This window comes from Patagioenas fasciata, chromosome 5, assembly GCF_037038585.1.
Source record: "Patagioenas fasciata isolate bPatFas1 chromosome 5, bPatFas1.hap1, whole genome shotgun sequence".
NCBI lineage: Eukaryota > Metazoa > Chordata > Aves > Columbiformes > Columbidae > Patagioenas > Patagioenas fasciata.
The window spans coordinates 48,610,891-48,633,598 of NC_092524.1; the positions used below are offsets into that span (position 1 = coordinate 48,610,891).

Sequence of the window (22,708 nt, forward strand, 5' to 3'; positions counted from 1 at the left end):
GATCATGTGATGGAATGGTCAAGTGAGCCAGAGGATGATGATTAGTTCCTCTGTTAACATTTTTCAGGTGTTTGTATTAATAGACCTTTTAAAACTGGGATGTGGAAAATGCAGCAACTGGGGTGCATAGATATGCAAGTGCCAGAGGGCATCTTTAGGAAAAGGAGGAGTAAGACTTTTTGTTCTGATTGATTATGATACTCAGTTTTGACTAGGCTTCCATTCCTTCATGTGTGTGATTGAGTGACAGTAACTTAAAGATGTCCCTGAGATATCCTGATGTTGCAGATTATTCAATATACTGTAAGAACATTGCCATCTATGCTTGAAGGCAGGGTGTCTGTTGATGTCTAACTTGTCTTTTGCCTTCTCAGCTCTGATTCATTTTTTTGACCAACACCTTTTTTTTTTTTTTTTTTTAATTTGGTGTGACGTGAAGTGAGATGGAAAGAGGATAAGTGAAATAAAGATTACAATAACAATGTAGTTGAAGTTTAAGATTGAGGGCAACTGGATGACAGCTTAAAACTGGAGAAGGAAGAACAGCTGGTATCAAGACTGATGCTTTGGTAAATTTGGAAGGGCAGAAGGAATGGCCTGGCCCATGACTTGGTACTTCTGCTGTTAATTTCTTTCTCTTAATCCAAAAAACAGTCAGATCACTTTTCTCTTGATATTTTTTTGTTTCATTCTTAATTTGTTTGATAATGGTAGTTGGAAATGTTACCATATATCTAATGTGACAGCGAGGCAAAGAAGCTGTATGCAGTGCATTTAGTGGAGAATATCCATATGAATAATTTAAAAATAAACAAAAATCTCAGAAGTTGGAAATGGAGAACACCTGTTAGGTTTTCTGTAGTCAATACAGATGTTCCAGCACACCTAGAATTGACCCAGTTCAAGTAGTTTCAAGTAACGAAGACTCAAATAAATCATCCATGCTGTTTAGGAGCATTTTGCACCTGCAGCTAGAGAAAAATAAGTTACTGGCAGACCAAAACATTCCTCTGTTTTGTTTTCTGTTAGACGCACTCTGTTCCCTTACTTAACTCCAGGGATGCAGCTCCTTTTATTTTCCAGCTTGAAGACTCTGAGGCCTTTTTTGCTTAATGAAGCAGAAAGTTCAAAGGTTCAGAGCTTGCAGAAGTTATGCTAAGCAAACTCACTTATGCTAAGTGAATTCTATATAAGCAGTTTCTAAACAAGTTCTATAAGAAGGAGTATACCTAATAGTTCAATAAGCTAAGGCAGTCTGTTCCCTATCAGTGCTCTTTTCTGGTTTGTGCGATCCGTATTGTTTGCTATAAATTCCTACTTTAGAGCCGGTATTCAATATATGACTAATTTTCCCTCAAAACTGTAGGAAGCATAAATAAACAGAGTGTTGAACTGTCTGACCATGTTAAGGCCTGAAGAGCTATGCCGCTGTTGTTTCCCTGACTGGAAAGGGAGTGGTCAAATATGCAGTTTACCTTAAGCCGTGAACATATCACAGACGCTTTAATTTCTGGGGCAGCAATTGGATTAATCTGATCGGATTTCACATAAAACCTCCTACCTATTTTATCAGAATTCTGTATTAGAACAGAACTTGGTCTTAGCAGCTCTTCCTTGTTACTTTGTTCATCTCCACTTGCTAGGGCAGAATAGTTCTCTGTGTACCATGTTTTCGGGAGCTACTTTTTCATTATGTGACCGAATAATGATGCTTCCTACTGCAGCAAATTTTATCTCCTTACTGAGCTTCTGCAGATGTATACCTGATCTCTTCTCACTTGGTTTCATGCCAGTATTCTAACCTGCATTCCTTTACTAGTGCCTTTTCTGATGATGGAAATAGTAAATGAACTGCCTAGTCTAGGTACAATGACATAAAGGTCACTTTTTCTTATTTTTCTGGGTTTGTCAGAACTTCCACCTTTTCTTATTGAGATTTGGTGGCAATTTTTGCATGTGTGCATAAACTATCAGGTCTCCATTATTTGATTACCACTTCAAAGGGCTGCTGATTGAAGGGCTGTTAATTACAGATGCTACCAAGGTTTTCTTCCTGATGTGAATTTGATCTTGCTTTGCTCATGTAACCTGTGATCATGTACAATGGTGTTACTGATTCCATCCTTTGACAATATTACTTCTTGAAAATAACCTACATTTCATTTTCCTGCCAAGAAAGAAGAGCAAAATGCCATCATCACAAATCTTCCTGTGGTTGAACTGATAGCTTCTTGTTAAAGACCAGAAGGTTATGATTATTAATAAACCTTTACACCAGCATATGAAATACCCTGAAAGACTCGTCAAGAGTACCGGAGTAAGCATAAAATATATTAGGTTGGTGCAAAAGTAATTGCAGTTTTGGACTGTGAATTTTAACTCATTATAACTAGGCTCAAACGCATCCTTATTAATCAAAATAGAAGTCATTACAATCAACACATTTTTGCCAATGAGAAATAAGTTTGTTTATTCCTGTAGTGCAAAAGCCCATGCTTCAGGATTTCATAAACTCTTTGAAAGCATTTCTTGCATCTTGCTGGTCATGTTTTCCATCCAAAAAATTGTTGAGATGCTTGAAGAAGTGGTAGTCTGTTGACGAGAGGTCATGTGAATATGGTGGATGAGGCAAAACTTCATAGCCTGATTCATTCAACTTTTGAAGCATTGGTTGTGTGACATGTGGTTGGGCATTGTCATGGAGAATTGGGTCTTTTCTGTTGACCAGTGTCAGCTGCAGCCATTGCAGTTTTCAGTACATCTCATCAATGTAATGAGCATACTTCTCAGCTGTAATGGTTTTGCTGAGATTCAGAAAGCTGTAGTGGATCAGACCAGCAGCAGACCACCAGACAGTGACTGTGACCTTTTTTTGATTCAAGTTTGGCTTTGGGAAGTGCTTTGGAGGATTTTCTTGGTCCAGCAACTGAGCTGGTCATCACCACTTGTCAGCGGGTGTCATATAAAATACACTGTTTTCACATGTTGCAATCCAGTTGAGGAAAGACTTGTCATTGTTGTTGCGTAGAATAAGAGAAGATGATACTTCAAAATGACAATTTTAAAAAATTGTCAGTCAGCTCATGAGGCACCCATTTCTCAAGCTCTTTCACCTTTCCAATTTGCTTCAAATGCCAAATGACCGAAGAATGATCGACGTTGAGTTCTTCAGCAACTTCTCATGTAGTTTTAAGAGAATCAGCTTTGATGATTGCTCTCAATTGGTGGCTGTCAACTTCCAATGGCCAGCCGCTATGCTCTTCATCTTAAAGGCTCTCATCTCCTTTGCAAAACTTCTTGAACCACTGCTGCACTGTATGTTCATTAGCAGTTCCTGGGTCAAATGCATTATTGATGTTGCAAGTTGCCTCTGCTGCTTTATGACCCATTTTGTACTAGAATAAGAGAATCGCTTGAATTTTCTTTTTGTCTAACATAATTTCCATAGTCTAAAATAAATATAAAGAGCGAGCAATGAGTCAGTAGCAAAAAAACATAAAGTGAGAAAAGCACATTAATATTATGTATAACATAACCACATTTATTTAAGAATATATTCCAACATCAAATGGCAAATTTCAACAATGCAAAAAATGCAATTCCTTTTGCATCAGCCTAATAATAGGACCATAAAGTAGGCACAAAACGGGGGGAGAGGGGCGGAGATCCAAGAAAAAAAAAAAAAACAATCAGTGGACAAGGAAAATACAATTGGGTTCTTCTGTTTGTATACTTCCAAGTCTTTGTCTTTAAAAGGTGCCTGTCTCTGATTTCTTCCCTGAGGAATGTAAAAATGTTTCCAGTCCTTTTAAAAAATGTTAAGGAGTAAAACAATGTCAATACTGTAAGAATGAAAGAATTGTATACAGGAGAATAAAGACATAATAATTGAGGGAAAGGCATATGCCTTGTCTTCTATGTTATTTTAGGTTGGAAGATGTTATCATTACTTATACAGACCTCATTTTTTTTGGCGAATTACCACCACAATCAGGATATTCGTATTGTGTAATGAGTGGCAGGGGGCTGCAGAGCACCCAGTGTGGGAGGAGGCTGTGAACTGCCCTGTGAGGTCACAGACAGCTCTGACACAGGTGAAAATGACCCACCATGTGCTAGAACTTCAACCTGTCAAAGGAGCACATGCTGTTGCTTCTTACACACGTGTAAGAAAGGGCAGTAGCTACTGGGAGCAGGAAGCGCAGGAGTTTGGATGGGAGGGCTCATGGGAGCATGCATGAAGGGGGAAGGCATGTGAGGGGCCACCAAAGGAGAAAAGGGAAGGGACACAGAGGAGGTTCAGGGAGAAGGACGTAGAAGGAAACATTCCCAGGGGCATGCTGGAGATGCACTGTTTTTGTGTTGTATGAGGCATTCCTCTGAGGAGACTGCAGCACAGGTTAGGGACACCCTGAGGGACTGGGGCCTATGGGTGACCTATGCCAGAGCAGGGACACTCCTGAGGGGCTGGGACCAGTGGAGGGACCCATGAAGGATCAGGAACACCCCTGAGGAGCTGCAGCTCAAGGATATCCTGTGCTGGAGCAAAGAAAGTGAATAAGAGTCAAGAAATGGTGGAAAGAAACCTCTGTGCTCTGACCCCCATCTCCTGCTCTGTTGTCTCCCTAGAGCTCAGAGGGAGATGAGACTAAGAAGGGGGACGAGAGCTGGTTGACTGCAGCTGAGCCTGGGGAAGGAAAGGAACTTTTCCTAAGTGTTTGTTTAGTTGTTTGTTGTCTTTGTTTCCCAATGCCTGAATTAGTAATTAAAAGTTTATGTTAATTGTCCATAAAACCAATTGAGTGAGAGTACCCCAGCTGAGTTTGTTTTGCCCGTGACAATGTTGTCATGAAGGGATGCAGGACACTGGTCATAAATATTGGTGTTAATTATTGTAATTTTTAAATTTGCCTGGGTTCCTCATAATTCTCATCTTAAATTTTCATCTTAAAGATACTTCATAGTTGTAAAGATCTGAACTACAGCATTTATAGTATTTTAAACTTGTACTTAGATCGCAGTGCACAGTTGCCGCATGTAACCCTTCAATGTATAAACAGTGTTGTACAATAATAACTGCCAAATGTTGCATTTTCCAGGCCACAGGGAAATTATTGTGTGTGCTGTGCTGTAGCTGAGGCAAAATGGGCTGTTGATGGCTTAGTAGATGCAAATAGAGGATTTGTAATAGAACATTTAATGTGGAAAGATTCACAGGATCCCTAAGACACAAAAGAAGTTATATCTTGTGCAGATGTGACAGACTTGTTTTCTGCTAATTTACAGGATTAGTTTTAGGAAGGATATAGCTGCTGCAGTTGTACTGTGTTGATTGAAGGATACTTTTCCTTAAGATAAGTTTTTGAAGTCTTTGGATGATGATGAAGAAACAATGAAAACTGATTTTAAATCGTAGTTGTTGGTGTCAACTTCAACTAAATGGTTTTTTAGCACAATACACTAGGAGGCTTTATTTGCTGTAGCTTATAACATTGCTTATAACTTTTCTGTTACGAATTTTTCATGAGAAGTGTTCACCTCAAACTATTTTGTTCTGTCTGAAACGGAATAATCTAACAACTCTGTCCATGAATAGAGCTAGCAAATACATAATTTGACTAAGCTAGATATGCAGACTTTAAATAACAGCATTGTAATGTGTGCTGCAACATATCCATCTCTCTGATATTTAAATCTCTGAACACCAAAGTTATAGTTACAAGTTGTGTCATTTCTGGGAGAAGTCAACTGTCTCTCTGCCAAACTACCAGTTTACAAGTTTATAAACTTTGTGTATGTTAAACATGTAATGGCATCCTAGTATCTTGAATCTGTAGGGAGTCTTCCCTCGCCATAGATTTCTTCACTGCTCTGAGCTCCCAATACTGACCAAATTCTGCATGCAGCATCCCAGTACTGTAGCTGAATGTATTTTGTTTGTTCTCTCATGTTGGTGCAGTAAATCTGGCTGAGGGCACTATGAGAAGTGGGGCTTCTCACAGCTTACTGGGGAAATAATTTTGTGCGCTCATATTTTTGATTAAATATTTTTCTTCTCTGTTTTGCACAATATAGGTTGAAGTTTGTCTTATATAGTTGAAGTGGTGAAACACTGTAACAGTAAATGCAATTGAATTAATCAGTCTCTCAGACTTTTCTATTTTCAGGGCACAGTTGGTGTTGTATTTATTAGAAGGAGGCACATGACTAAACCTTGAACAATGAGGAAAAACTAAATATCAAGTGGCTGCTCATTAACAGTGTGTTATTCATTGTCTGTCTTGAACAGAAAGTATCTTGGAAAGAAATATGTGCTCTTGTATAATAAAGAGGTCTGTAACAGAACTTAGGTGCAATGAGAAGGTCTCAAGTTGAATAGACTTTCTTTTCATCAACTTTTTTTTAACTGAGTTCTTCACTTGATTAGTCTACAATTCTCTGCAACATTACAAAGAAAGGATAGTTATTGATCTAAGACTGAACGGGACTGCTGGAGGTCAACTAGTCCAACTAGTCCACACCAGCTTAAAGCAAGAGCAACCGAATAGAATTATTCAGGCCTATGTCAGGTTCTGCTGAAGGTGAGAACTCCTTTTCTGAAGTCTAGAACTGTACTTCTACTGTTTGTCTTGTTCAATTCTTTTGGAGTTTGAAACTCCATAAACTCATGGTTTCCACAGTCAAACAGAAGCATTTAAGTCAAGTGTGGGTTTTGTAGGTTTATTTTTTTGTTTGTTTTTTAATGAAATCACAGCGTGATAGTAACTCTTGTTATCCCTCCTCTTCTACTTTTACTTGATGTTTGCACAGTTTTCAGACTGAGGTGACTATTTTGTTCATAATTTGGGAAAAGAGGTAGTGCTGGCATGATGTTAATATGCCATCTCTTTCCAAACAAGGCAATGAGTATCCTGTACATTCTCAAAAAGGAGGGGAAGAAACATTGATGTATCCAACAAATTGTTGTGTATTCAGCCTACACACAGGTAAAGCAAGTGGCCCAGATAATTCTGTTCTGGACAACAGGGAAACAACTGCTGGCCCCAGGCTTCTGTTAACAGGTTAATTTGGGCGGTGCTGCTCTGGTTGTTGCATCTGAATGATCCTCGCGCACAAACCCAAAGTACTGAATGTATTTGAGTTACGCCTAGAAGCAAAATCTGTGTTCTCTGAGGAAAAAATGAGCTCCATTAAGCAGTTAAGTCCCATGACAGGCCTATGAAGACATAATTGGTTCTAATTGGTACTTGTAGGTGCACTGACATGATCTACCTGCAGCCAAATGGCTTTTACAGAGGCAAAGAAATCATCTGTCTTCGCAAATAATGAAGAACTTTCTTCCAAACTTGTCCCTGCTGTTGAAGGGCCTGAAAACCAGTACATAGAAAAGGAGGAGAAGATTGTAATTCAAGTGAGAATGATTTTTGGAAAGGGGGTTTTAATCTATGAAACCATCAACAATGAGCAAACTCATCTTGTTTTGCTTACCATGCCTTGTTTTAGTCTGTAATGCAAATACACACAACTTCTAGAAAAATATGGATAAACTGAAGGACATCTGTAACATAGTCTATAGCAGACTGTTGGTATACCTGTGCCTGGAGGGAATGCATAGATAATTCACTACCCAGTTATTACCAACTATTTCTCTAACCAAGAGGTTACAGATACAGTTGGGGATGTGTTTAAACAAATGGACAAACAAAACCCCTTTCTACATATTTTGCAATAGTTGTGCACCCTCCATCTTGAGTTCAAAACTGAATTAGGAGATAGAGTTTATTCTTGTAACATGGATGTTTCTGAAACAGAAACAACATGTGCACAGCTCTAAGATGTCAATGTGCTCTTCTGTTAGTTCAGAAATATGAGGGAAATTTCCTATCTAAGCCTGACTTCAGATACATTTGCTTGGATTTACTGAGGGCAAGTTTGGGTGGGTATGCACAGACCTGGAAGGAAGGAAGGAAACATGAATTCATTTTCATTCTCATTGTGTCAACTGTTCACAAATCATGTCCTTTCTGTGTGCCTGAGATGTTGATGTCTGTTTTGGTAATGTGTGCTGAGATGTCTAGAGAGAACTTCTTAAGTGAGAGTGAAGTGTATCAATTATTTCTGCTAATGTGTAGTATTTGTTTGGAATTCAGGTCATAAAGAGCTTTAGTGGAGCTGCAGCTTTGTAGGCAAGTGTAGAAGTTACGTATATATGATGTCATCTATTTCTGTATCTAACTATGTTTACTCTGTTCCCGGTTGCTTGATACCTGATGCTGGTCGGTATATGGTGGGGAAAAAAAAAAAAAAAAAAAAAGAGACATAATCAGTTGTAGTTTCAATTGGATTAGAAAATGTACCCAGTAATTGCCTGTACTTTCTACAGCTATTTCATCCCTGATGTAGTAATGGGAGCTGGTTTTTTTTTGCTTACTATTCTGTAGCTTGTGACCCATTGTAATAGTGCTCAGAAAATGAGCAGTAAGTGGCTGAAGCATTAAGAAGTGTTCTTCCTGGCCTGCCTGTAGATTTGGGTCTATGACAGCAATTTTAGCCATATTTTCCAAGAAGCTCAGGGCTGGTTTTATAACTGCTGAGTTATAAAATCCTGCTTCTAACTCAGACTGTTGAGTACAAGTCAGAATGTGAACTCCAAACACTTTCATTTCTCAGCTTCCTAATCTGCAACGGTATTTCCTCACTTGTATGTCTGCCTTGCTCAGATGGCCCTTATGAATGTGGGAGGGCAGTGCTCAGCTTTGGAGAGTTGTTGTCCTTAAAAAAACAAGGGCAAGGAAGAAATTCCCAGGTTCACTGTAAAGACAAACCTGGAAATATGTGGACCAGACATCCAAAAGTCTTAAGAAGTATTGAGGAAAGGATAGTCTCCTGCTATGTGTGAATAGTCTAGCCTTAAGGAGACCTGCCAGATATTCTCTTTGAATCCCCATAGAATATTGAATCCCATGCTTCTGAAACAGGTGTGACTTGTTGGGTTTTTTTCCTGAACAGCAGTGTCTTATCTGGTAGTGTCTGGGAATTAGCACTAATTAAATCCTTCATTTTTTATAAGCTCTTCACTTATCTTTGTCTTAAATGCTGCTTGTCTTTATTTAGGAAATAATAAAATACGCTTTATCATGTTGTATACAGGGTAAATTTATTGAGTGATTTATACCTTAAGAGGAAACTTGCTTATTTGTTTGCAGTTCTCCTGCTGTGAAGTGTGTAGGAAGATGAGGATGTTCTGTATAACATACATGCACATTTAGATTACTCTCTGGAGGTGTTTGTGAGTCTTGAGTCCATGCTCATCTGAAGGATGAACTTTCCGTAAGGAGGAAATTAGATTGTTTGTTACAGAGTCTAATGATGCAAGGCTAATGGTGAAGGAACAGATATGTTTTATCTGAATAAAAAGCTGTTTCACCTTCATGTCTCCTTCCATCAGAAAAAGTGTCTAGCAGTCCAGAGCCATTGGCCTATGAAGTAAAATTTGCAGGTTTTTAGAAGGAAGAATACATGTGAGAATTTGGGGAGGGCAGTGTAAAGCACCCTTTCATGTGTCTTATAACACCTGTAGAATCAATTCCGATATCAAAGACAGCTCACAATGTCATTTGTCATGAAATAGAAGGATTTCAGTACATGTTGTCCTTTTCTGTTACCTGGGTGAGTCTGGAAATACAAGTTGCCATCATCCAGTCAGTTTTCCTGGAGCCTCCTCTCTGTGCTATCAGTAGCCTGGCCAGCAGGAGGCATTAATTTCACCCCATTAACTAATGAAATCATGTGCTTGTTATATTTTTCCTCTTGGATGTCATAACATTGTTACCGGAGTTGGCAAATAAATAACTTAAATGTGTAACTAATAGTGTTTTCTTTTTGTTTTTGTTTTGTAGCTGGTGCCACATATATATTTGGGAAGAGTGGAGGTCTCATACTGTACACCTGGCCAGCTAATGACAGACCGAGCACAAGGACAGACCGTCTTGCTGTGGGCTTCAGCACAACAGTGAAGGATGGCATTCTGGTTCGGATTGACAGTGCTCCTGGACTTGGTGATTTTTTGCAGCTGCACATAGTGAGTACAAATAGGCTTATCTCTATGGCAGACCTGGGTTTCTCTTAACTGAATATGCATTTGAAGAATTACTGTTACTCTGAAATAGCATGTGTCATACCCTGGCTTTCTGTATCTTCAGCACTCATCAAATTAACTGGTCTTAGGTTGTTCTTTAAGATTTTTGTGGAATTATTGACTGGGATGCACAAATATTATAGGGAAACTTGAGTGAAGATGGCCTTAGGGAGAGTCAAAGTCTTTAAGAAAATGAGAAGACCAGAATTAGAAACTCTTGGAATTTGTTATTTTATGTGATGCTCTGAGAGTAGGAGGAGAGGTGGTTTGCTTTGTTTCCTTTGCAAACAAAGTAGCCAAAAATTTTCTTAGAGGTAGAAGCTGGTTATGTTGCTCAGTGCTCGGATTATTTCTGACGTTTTATGCATTAATTCATGGTGGACAGGGAATGGGCCATTTACAGGTGTTGAACAACCTGGGGAGTTGTTGACATTTCGCAGAAACTTGAAGATAGGAGTAAGCAGGAGGAATGCCAGTGGCCAAAACAGACCTAATGCGAATGACTGAGGGTCTTAATCTGCTGCTGGAACTTGCCACATTCAGAATTATGATGAAGCACTGGGTATGTTGCAGAGTGATTTTGAAACAAGAGTCAGGGCTAGTACTCATTGGCAACACTTTAAGTGGTTTTATTTTGGATTTTTTTGTAAAATTCACATTTGTTTGAATGGGTTAGAATATGACCTTGATTCATCAGACAGTCACCAATTCTGGTTTCTCTCCAAATATTTAGTTTGGTTTTTGTGCTTGAATGGAGGATCAAATTCTGGCTTTTTTTTTTGTTTTTTTTCTTAAGGAAAACACATTTTCTTGCTCTCTTAAAAACAAAATGAAACCCAGAAGACTTCGTAGAACTGAACAATGTTAAGGCTAATGGCTTGTAATTCCGTGACTCACATTAAGTGGTTGGATATGTTTGAGCAAGAGAATGTGTACTCTTCAGACATTATGTTATGTGTAAAATTCTGTCACTTAGCTGGAGAGCTGTATGCCCAGCATGTGAGGAGAGGGGCAGAGATATTAATTTGTTCAGTCTTAGAAAAAGAAATCTAAGACGGGATCTTGTTGCTCTTGACTGTGTAATGGAATGTTACAGAGACAATGGAAGTCAGGCTCTTCTTTGAGGTAGTCAGTGGAAGTGAGAGGGGAAAAAGAGACAAGTACTAAAATGAAAATTTTAATCCTGTTTTAAGACAAGAGCTTGCACAATGAGACTTTTCAGCATTGATGATGAGGACACATGGTTTTTCTCTGTATCTTGATCTCAAGTATTATCAATTGTACCCGTAAAACTGAGCCCAACTGAACTTTTTATGACTGTTTTTTTAACATTATAACCAATTTTGCTAGATAGATGGAAACAAAACAAACAAATTGAACCTGAGATGTAAGCATTCATAAAATCAAACCAAACAAACAACAACAAAACAGAACACACACAACACAAATACTAAACATGACGTTCTCTTTCTAGCCAGTTTTGGAAAGGAATGGAATCAAAGTTTCTCTACTTTCTCCCAACATATTTTGTTGAAACTACTCTGAACGGCATGTTGCTAGTTTCAGATTGTTTCAGGTATCTAAATCAAAGCTATTAATTTTTGTTGATATTAACACTGAAAGTCCTGTTGAGTGCTTCCTGTGTAGTTTGTCCAATTTTATCCTGAAGATGTTCGCTAGCAGCAAATGTAGAACTAGTTCGTCTTTAATTTCTTTCTTGCTTTTGTGGTCAGGATGGATTAGGAGGATTTGCCAGTCATTCATGAGGAGCAAAGGCACGCTGCTGTGCTCTTCTGGGTATGGTATTACTGTTCATTCCATACATCACTGACTCTACCTAAATATTCACATAAAGAATGTAGTCAGAGATTCATGCTGTTATACACAATAGAAAAGTTGAAGAGGAACTTCTAAAGCTTTATTGGCTTCTTGAATGTCTGTAAGACTTTGTTATATCTGGTTTATGGTTCAAAGTCACAGAAGTGAGCTTACATCAGGATTATTTTGGAAAAAGTTGAAATCAGAAATGAAAGGTGAATCTTGAAATGACACTTAAAATGCAAGACTGTATAGGACTTCTTAGCAAAATGCATGCAAGCTTTCCACGAGACCAAGATCTTTCATAACTAACTGAAAACTACTGCATGCTTTATGCCATCATGTTCAAAGACTCTGTCCATCTTCTTTTCTTCAAAATCGTGTCCTTCCATTAGACCATATTCAAGTGTAAAGAGAAAAAAGGCAGCATGGATCAAATAATAATTGAAATATGGGAGAAATAACTTTGTAGATCAGAGCTGTGAAAGCAGATTAAACTGATAATAAAATAAAGCTTTAAAAATGAAAATGCTTAAACCATAAAGCAAATGGTAGGAGAAAGAGAAAATAGGTATTCAAACAAGGAGACCAACGCTAATGTATTTTATTTGATGTATATTAAGCAACTTGACTTTTTCAGGAGCAATTCTATTCAATAATAGTAACAATAAGGAAACTGACAGGGATTTTCCTGGATGAATATTGGGGAGGCCTCTTCTTCTGGGGCCTTTCTGGGTAGTCCAGTTGTGGACTTTATTTTTGATGCTATTTGCTGGGTTCCGACCTCCTTGCACATCTCTGGGTGTTCTGTTGGTGATAACAGATGACACAAGCCACCTGGTGATCATTCTTTTTCAATGTGCACTACTAAACTCAAATTCAGTCCAAAAGTCATAGTGTACGCTATGGTTTATCAAGATCTGATACTATTTTAAAGCTTGTAAAAGTGGCTCATACTCTGCTAAGGAGACTTTTTAATAGTTTGCTTGGGTTTTTTTGAGTATCATATATGTTCATTATAATCTCTATTTATAAAACTTAGAGTAAAAAACTAATACCCTATTAGCAAGTTACACATTTGCTTTTGCTTGTTTAATTTATGGCGATTCTGTTTGGATTAATTTTTTAATTATGAGTCTTTCAGATATCGTGGAAATGTATTGACTAAGGCATCTGTTTTATATGACAAAAAATTATAGCCTCAGAAACTATTTTCTCTTCTGATTTACTATGAAGTGTAAACTGGCAGCCCTGTGAAAATGGATGGCATAGCATCCAGATCAATGTTGTATATGACGCACAAGGTGTTTGTGTGAACAGACTGTAGCATGTGGAATGAGTGTTGTTACAGCATCAAATCCATCCTTGTGAGATTTTTTTTGTTTTTCATGACAATTCATTCAAAGTACCAAGTTCAAACTTGTACCAGAAAATTGCTTCCCACAATGGATTCTTAAAAGACTACACGTGTGAGTTGTGGTTGAATGTTTCTATATGTTAATTCGCCTTACACTACCACACCTGTTTTGTGATTTAAAACATACAGAAGTCTTCATAGAAATCAAATGTGGAGAGGAAGACAGCTGCAGGTGATGATGGTTATCGTTCTTGTCATGACTATGGAGTGAGAAATCACCAATCCATGTGCACTGCTTGGTTTATTCTGCAGTCTTTCATTTTTGATGTATATTGTAAATTGTCGTCTCACCTCTGGCTGTTCAGAATGGTATTGCGAGACCAGTCCAGATTCTGAATTGCTTGCAAAAAATAAACTCTAGGTTTGGGCAAAAATGTTAGTGATTTTGGGAAGAGTTTTGCTGAAGTAGACCCAAGCTAATGGGGATCCATCACTTAACACTAGGCTTCAACTGAAGGCTGCAGGATTTGATGTAGAACATTCTGATTCTTAAGCAATACGTAAGTCTTCCCTGAGTTACACGTGCCATTGCTAAATGAGAATGTGTACAAATGGAAGAAAATGTGTGTGTTCATTCTGCTAAATTGGTTCAGTTATGCTGTGATTGCCTAAAGCCTGTATTTGGGTTTTATGGTTGTGGAGACAATTCTGGCTCCTCTGTACAAAGTCTCCTGGGGAGCAGATATAGAAGTGGCAGAGGAATTGGAATCAGGGGAAGGATAACCACAAACAGTGTATGATGAACTGAATAGCTTAAGGGCTATATTGAGATAATAAATGGAGGCAAAATATAAAGCAGTTTGTCCTTTACAGTTCTATAACCAAAATCACCTTGATGCAAAACATTTCATCCTTTCTTCAGCCAAATTCAGAGTGGGCATTAAAAAGATTACATTTTTGTACCCAAGAAAGTAGAAATAAGAGTGTTTGCTTAAGACTAGCCTGTTTTATTTTGCAATACATCAAGAGAAGCTATGAGCCCTGAAAAAAGTGGCTGATCTGCTTTGATCTCCTGTCTTGTGTTTTGCTTATTTCGTTATAGCTGCCTTTACTGTCTTTATGGTTACAGCGTTCTCTTAGTTTGTGTTTCACCATGTTGGACCTCCTTTTTTTTTTACTGTTGTATAGAACTCTTAGTTTGAGTTCAATTTTTTTGAATACAAATAATTTCGCTCCACCATATCTTGATCTTGTTTGCATTGATGTGCTTTCAGAATAGTGTTGTTGTTCTTGCTTTTTACAGGCATTAAACCACTACAGAGTATTTGAGCTTGATACACTTCTTGGAGTACACCAGAAGTGGCTAAGCATCAGTGTCTCATAAGTAATTATCAGTTCCAAAGTGTTTAATACCCACATGGCAAGCATATAAGACTCAGCATTGTTATTTTACCTGAAAGAGGCTATATCTAAATGAGCCTCAAATTTGAGGTATGCATGTCAGTGGCTGTTTTGTCAGCTGGTGTAAAATTGCGAAAGATTTTTTTTTCTTTTTAATGGTAACATTCTATTTAAACAGTCAAGGATCCTGTCCCCAAATGCCCTCACTCTTTTCCTGTCCTTTTCTAAACTCTTTGGGTCTATGAAGTCCCATGTGTTTGTGCATGCTGCAGTTATTATTCCCTAGAGCAAGAATTAGAAGAATTAGTAAAGGAAAACTAATTTGAAAAAAGAAAATTGACTTTCAGTTTTCAAACCAGCTTTAAAATGTGTTATTGTTATTTATGTTTTTACTTTGAAAAGATAGTAAAGATCCATTTTTAATGTATTTTAATATTATTTAATAATATATTTGTATATATTACAATATTATATTTAATATTATTAATATTAATATAATAATATCTAACATATGCACATTATGTATATGAATAGTCCCTCTTTTTTTACCAACTAGCTCTCAGGAAGGAGTCTCTGTGGTATGAGAGCACGAGTTAAGACTAAACCTTTGAAGGTTGAGGAGGTTCTCACCACACTGTGCCTGTTTGTGGCTGCACAATTTGGCATTATGCCCCATCAAGTTATCTCAGTGACTTTCTGAGCTTCATTCCCTGCTCTGTTGCCAGTGTCTACCAGGTGTATGAATGCATGCATGCAGCCAAATGGTGTGGGCAATGGCGCACTGATGTCCTGTGGCTAAAGATGATGCATTTTAGATCCCTAACTCCATTCATGCAGTGAGGAAGCTCAGTGCTTTGATAAAGAGATTCATTAACTCCTCGCTCAGTAACAGTTTGTACGTAAATTTTGGTGCTTTTGCTGTTGTAATTGAAGGTTGTGAGGCTGATTAGAGATATGGAAAAAAGAGCTGGTAGGGCAATGTTAGCATGAATCGTAAAATTTCCAGTTGGACCACAAGTTAGACTGATTAGAGTCACAATCCTGAAAATAATCTTGGGGCTTTGGCTCTGCAGAAGAGCTGAATTCAGCTGGACAACAGAGAGTGAAAATTAAGAATTGGATGAGATAGAGGACGAATCAATGGGAAGTTACATGGGTAATTTTGTGAAACCTGGCTTAAAGATATGGGTTACTAAATACACTACCTTTGCTGATTGAGAAGAGAGCTTTGCTGTATCATCAAGGAAGCAGACTTCTACTTAAATGATCATTATATGGTACAGTGGACAGACTTAACAGCATTTTTCAGAATACATGCCTGCCAATTTTTGTGTTGTACATCTTGCAAAGTCAGACACTGGTACTTCAGTTTAAGTGCAGAAATATAACATATGTTCCTATTACAAGCAAAAATCTTAATGAGTTTGCTTATGAAGAGGCTCATCCCTAAATATGTACCCTCTGTTTAAAATACATTGTGGGGCTTGGAACTTGTTTGATTTGTGAAGGTTTGTCTTAGGATTTGTTGTGGTTCTATGAATTGCTATTAGATGTTAAATTATCAAATCTGAGTCTCCCACAGTATCTATCCAAACACACTGTATGGCAGTAAATGTTTTGTAATTGCTTGTACACTGCATAAACAAATACTGTGTTTTGCTTAATAATTATTTTACTGTCTCATGTGATGATAATGTGTATGTAGAATATGCCACCTAGGGCTATATTATATATTATAATTTCAGTAAAACTTGAGCTGAATTGCCTTTACTGTTTTGCAGTACTTCCTTTTACTATTTCATAACTAACAATTGAGATTTTCACATGTCATCATACAGTCTTGTCAGTGAATGAGTAAACAAGGAAATCCTGGGACAGTTTTTGATGCTGAGAAAACTTAGATTTTTGCTTCTTAATGTTTTTATTTTAAATACTAAATACAACAGAGTGAAGTAGTGTGGGATTTTTTTTCTGTCTGGGTTGAAGAAGGAATCATAGATTGGTTTGTGTTAGAAGAGACCTTAAAGATCATCTAGTTCTAACCCACCTGCCATGGGCAGACACCTTCCCTAAACCAGGTTGCTCAAAGCCTCATCCAGCCTGGGTGTGAACACTTTCAGAGAGTGGTTACTCACGACTTCTCTGGGCAACCTGTTCCAGTGCCTCACCACCCAGATTGCTTTAGAAACCCACACAATCTCCAGTGAAATTATTTTCTTGAAATAATCAAGACCTGAAGGAGATAAGTGTGAGTGTTGATTTAGTATTGATTCTGAAATATACTAAAATCTTTTAAATTTGTAGACTCTAACAATTGGCAATATAGATTTTTGTCCTTTACAAGAAGCACCAAACTTATAAGCTTGTCCAGACTAACCATCTTCTCTATGCTTGCATAAATTGCACTAATAGATTCTAAATTTAATCTTTTTGTAATTAAAGCCTTTATCACCTTCTCCATGTTTGCATCAAAAAAGTAAAATAAAATTCTTGATCTTTGTGTTAATGGATAGCAGCAGGGTAGGATAATAACTCACTGTGCATTCAGACATACAGAGTACTACTCAAAAGCAATTAAATGAGGGCAATTGTCAGTTTAATTTACCCCAGCTTGGTATCTGATGTAACCTTCTCATCAAAGGTTAACAACTGTTTGGTGCCACATCAACTAGAGTGAAATGAATTGTTTCTCTATTAAGCCTTCAGGAAGAACAACTTAAACAGGAACATATTATTGAATCTTACTAGAAAAATATAAACTTGATCTAATCCAAGCTATGTTACACTTAAATTTTAAGGGATTTCAAAACTGAGTGCAGGGAAAAGATAGCGTGATCACTGCTATTGAGCAGACTGAGATGAAAATGAGCTGTTCTAGAGAACATAAAAGACAAGTCTTGCACAGTTTTACATGGGAAATGAAAGGCAGTGCTGCCTTTTCCTGTTCTACCAGGACACTGCAGAGAGGATTTTGAGGAGAAAGTGCATTGAACTGGAGTTTGGCTGGAACTCCAACACCCCAGTGCTTACGACTTTCTCTGACCATACATTTTCAAGAAAGGGGCACAGTTCTTATTCAGTAGCATTACCTTGACAGTTACTATCATGCCTAAAACATACATATGCATTTAATTTTAAAACAGCTATGCAATCACAATACATCGTGATATTTATTTGAAATGACACATGAACATTCTCAGAGAATGAGAATATTAAGTCCTTAGAGATTAAATGATGTAACATGTTAAATGATATAGCTGTAGCTGTTGCCTCAGAATTTGAGATAACTAGCTCTTAGACTTCAGTAAAGCCTTTGACACTGTTTCTCACAGCATTCTGCTGGAGAAGCTGGCAGCTCATGGCCTGGATGGGTGTACTCTTCCCTGGGTAAACAACTGGTTACATGGCTGAGCCCAAAGAGTTGTGGTGAAAGGAGTCAAATTCAGTTGGTGGCTGGTTGGTGGTGTTCCCTGGGGTTCAGTATTGGGGCCAGTTCAGTAATTTTGCAGACAACAACAAGTTGGGTTGGAGTATTGATCTGCTTGAGGGTAGGAAGGCTCTGCAGAGGTATCTGGACTGGCTGGATCATTGGGCTGAGGCCAATTGTCTGGGGTTTGACAAGGCCGAGTGCCAGGTCCTGCACTTGGGTCACAACAACTCCATGCAATGCTAGGGGAAGAGTGGCTGGAAAGCTTCCTGGCAGAAAAGGACCTCAGGATATTGGTCGACAGCTGCTTAAATATGAGCCAGCAGTGTGGCCAAAAAGACCAACAGCATCCTGGCTTGTATTGGACATATTGTGACCCACAGGACAGGTGAAGTGATTGACCCCTGTACTTGAAACTGGTGAGGCCCCACCTTGAATCCTCTGTTTAGTCTTGTGCCCTTCACTACAAGAAAGACAATGAGGTGCTGGAGAGAGTTCAGAGAAGGGCAATGAGGCTGAGGGACCTGGAGAACAAGTCTGATGAGGAGCAGCTGATGGAACTGGGGCTTTAGTGCCAGAGATAGGTTATGGTTGGACTTGATGATTTTGAGGGTCTCTTCCAACCAAAGCGATTCTGTGATCTTTTCTTAAATCAAAAGGTGTTTCAGTGCTTCATTCACCATCCTGAGAGTGTGGTTCAATACCAACAGGTAGGGCTAGGTAGTGGCCTTGGAAAGCTGCTGTTGCCATTATCTCCTGCTATTTCCAACACCATATGAGGACCAATTTCACAGCAGCAGGTGATGTGTGGTGGTTTTTTTGTTGTTGTTGCTTGTTTTTTCCTCTCCATTTCAATGCTGATGGGACCTGCATTTGCTTAGCTTGTGTGTTGTTGGGATCAAGGCTGAAGTGGTATTATTTGTGCTAATAAGCCTCTCCTGTTAGTTAACCTTTCAGTACATAAAGCATGATTGAACTGAAGGCTTCCTGCTGGTTTGAAAGGCTTTTATGTTAAATACATGATACAGGCATTTTCCTCTTCCATCTACTTATGTAAAAGAAGTGGGATGGGGGACTCTGCAAACACATAGTCTGAAACTCAGTTGAAATAAAGCTTATGTAGTGTGAAAGCTCTCTTAAATAACTTGGCATATTTTTCTTTTTCTGCTGCATTTAAATTCTTGATGCTTTGTTTAAGCTACTTGCAGCCTACAGAAAGAGACTGGCAGCCTCCTATAACTGCTATAATTTGAGCCAGTGTAAAGCATCAGCTATATGTTTTTGCCTATACCTGATAAACAAGTATGTTACTAGCTCTGACTGTCCAAATTCACTTTCAGTGCACACAGCCACTGTTTTAGCTTATTCTTTATTCTTGTCAATTACTGGTGTCAGGAGTGCAGTTTCTGGAAGCTGGGTAATAGATATTGTTAAGCATGACAAAGAAAAGTATCTTACGCTGACTCAGGCTTCCTTTGCTGTCTTATCATGTCTCTCTTATTCTATTATTTTTAGACAATCTCATCTGAAAGCCAGTGCCATGTACAGGATGTTGGGGTTTGGATAATTTTGGATACAAATCCTTTAGTATGATGCTGCTTAGCCTTAAACAGTTGGTGGGATTAATCTGTTCTGTGGGGAACTATGTCATGCTTCTAGTATACTATTTTAGTGAGCAATAGGAGAAATGAAATCCTCTAACTTTTCAGGCATTTTCTACTTGTTTAAGGGCAAATGACCTAGTCTGTGTCTTTGGGTGCATAGCTAAAACAATTTTTACATTCTTGTTATCTGCAAGTTACGCTTTCATAGATGGCATATTGTATCCGAAATATATTTAGAGAGACTAGGCCCTCAGTGGGCAATGATCTTTTGGTATAATTCAGGTGGTCAACACATGCTGCAGCATTGCAGATAGAAGTAAATGTGTCTCCACAACCAGAGAGTTCATTACAAAATTTCAATGGTAGCCAATGGATTTGCTCATATAATGAGCTGAGCAACATGTGTAAAAAATTTGGGACTTACCGAAAGTATTTAATCCATACAACCAGAGGAATGTCAAGGAGAGGTAGGGGTTCCCTTTGGGTGCTGTTTTCTGTGTGGTATTGCACCAGGTACTGGAGAGCTGAGCAGGAAGAGTCATTTTGAGAAGGATTTCTGATGTTGTGGAGTGTGCAAGCTTACACTCTGCAGCATCCAGCATCCCAGGGAGTGTGGGACTGTCAGCACCTTTCTGCAGATAATGGTTTTACAGAACTATTGCATTCAATCACTGCTGAGACTTGATTTTGCACCCTTCCAGTTTTTGGAGAGTTTTACAAAAGGAAATTAATCCATTGTTCTGTTACACTGAAAGGATTTTCCTGTGATGTTGTAAAATCTAACTGTACTGATTCATCCAGTTGTGAGAATGGATAATTTTCTTCTTGCGTTTGTTACTTTAAAGAACTTATATGTCCTTTCATGTCCTTACATGTGCAAGTCTTCTCTGTTTCTTTTAATGCAGAAATGTAGTTCTTGGTGTTACGCCTTTGCACTGTGTTCTTGTCTTCTCTGTGCTTCTCTGGAGAAGGGAAGGTGGTTGTGGTTTCTCATTTATATTTCTTACAATTTTAACATGCAATAAGCCAAATTAAATATAGTCCTCCTACAATGGTTACTATACCTTTATTTTTTCAAATGACATGAGCTCTATTTTGGTTCAAGTCTATATGGAAAAGGTATGTAGTTCAGACTATCTTAGATGTTAGAAACCTCTTTTGCTTGAAACTGATTCTAAAATCTTCATTGGTTTGAATTCTGATGAGAATTTGTTTCCTGTGTAACAAACATGATTGCTTTCTGATGAGAAAAGTCATTGTTTAGTTTTGGAGCTTCCCAAGTGGATGAGGTTTTTGGGGTTGCTGGCTGTGCATCTTAATTTAGGAAACACAGGACAGGGAGGGGACTATATCAGGGGGACATCAAGCGCAGTCCCCTGCCCTCATAGGCAATTGCACAATTGCTTCCTCTTTCCTGGCTGTATGAGATATATCTCATCTCTTCCAATTTTCTGCTTCTGCGATTTCTCTTGAAGTGCTGTTGTAAAATCAGATTTTTTGTACAATTTTTAAGTTTAACTTATTTTCCAATCTGTATGTATTCATATATGTCAATTTAACCTCCACTTGTTTTGTGCCAATATTGTCCTTCAGCTCCTCTTTGTTTTTCAAGTTTATCTGTCAGTTGTGTTTACACAGGATTGTATTGCCTGTGCTTTGTGTCAACAATGTCCCCCCCCACGCCTGCCAGCCCCCCACGCTCTTCTGGGCAATCTGTGTAGCACAACTGATTCTATCAAGAAGATATACCAGGGCTAATGCAAATTCAAACATACAAGTCCAAAAGTTGCAGCTGCAGGCAGGTTTCAGTGCTTCTGCTCCTGAGAATGTTCAGCTATGTTCAGGAGGATCTATTCACTCAGCTGCAGCACCAGATAAGTATTGCTGCTTTCTTAGAGACTCAAGTTGGGTCTTTGCAAGCTGTGTTTGGGTATCTTTGTACCATACATTTGGTTCTGAGCTTGGCTGGCTTTGTAGACACAGCTCAGTGCATCTTCACAGAAATGTTATGCGGTTACATTTGTTTCAAACCCCTTTTACTGCAGTGGTGTGATCAGTTTGAGGCATGCATTCTCAACCAAAGGCTTCATTCCCTTCCAGTGTGGTGGTATTCAACATAACTTCAACACTTTGTATATGTATTTCTTTTCTCTGAACACTCCTATTTTTCCAACTTTTAGTGGCAGCTGGTATTAAATTATAATGCCTGGTTAGAAGGGAGAGGGGCTGTCCTCTGATTTCCTATTGTCAGCCTAGGAGATAAGCATTTTAACATGTTAGATGACATGTTGGCTCCGTTTATAAAACCTATATCAGAGACGAGATCATGTGATATGTAGTCTAGAGCCTTGCAGTGATTCCCAAGATGGTTAGTAATGGGCTTGTGAACTTGTGACTGGAGAATAGTAAATCTGGCCTTTGAGATAATTGAAAAGACATCACTTGTAATGTGAGCAGCTGTACTGAAGGATGATCGCTGCTCTTTGGGGACAGAGGGTAATACCTTGTTGCACACAATTTCGAGGCCCTGCACCCAGTATTGATCTACTTTGGCCGTGTCTTAACATCCCTTAATCAGTGGCACAATGAATTTCTGACTTGTCCTACTCCTGTCCCCCTCCTCTCACAAGAGGTATTTGTTAGCAAACTCATTTAATGTCATTAATGTAAAACTTAGGTTACAAAACTGGCTATGAAAAGAAGTAATATGTAGGAAAATGAGACATTTATAGCAGCACAGAGAAGGAGTATTTTACATTTAAAAATATAGGAATAGGCAAAAAGGAGGAATGTAAGCTCTTTAGCATGCTTCATTTACATATGACATAGTGCTTTCAGCATTGTTCTCCACACAACTCCTGATCTTAATCTGATATGCATCATAGTGACTGAAGTGATGATAATCCAGTAGGCTTCTTATTATTGTTACAGTGAGATATATGTGGTACCTGATTCTCATTTCT

General features: G+C 38.3%; 1 protein-coding gene across 47 annotated transcripts in view; it reads left to right on the plus strand.

Annotated features, from left to right (window-relative positions):
• NRXN3 (neurexin 3) overlaps positions 1-22,708 on the plus strand; it is a 1,036,700-nt gene that overhangs the window by 769,861 nt on the left and 244,131 nt on the right. For all 47 annotated transcript variants that reach the window (XR_011739408.1, XR_011739409.1, XM_071809509.1 and 44 more), the window contains one exon: positions 9,900-10,081. Coding sequence is in view for 45 of the 47 variants with exons in the window: in XM_071809509.1 (XP_071665610.1) it covers positions 9,900-10,081 (182 nt within the window). In the remaining 2 variants the exon portion in view is untranslated. The remainder of the gene's footprint in view (positions 1-9,899; positions 10,082-22,708) is intronic.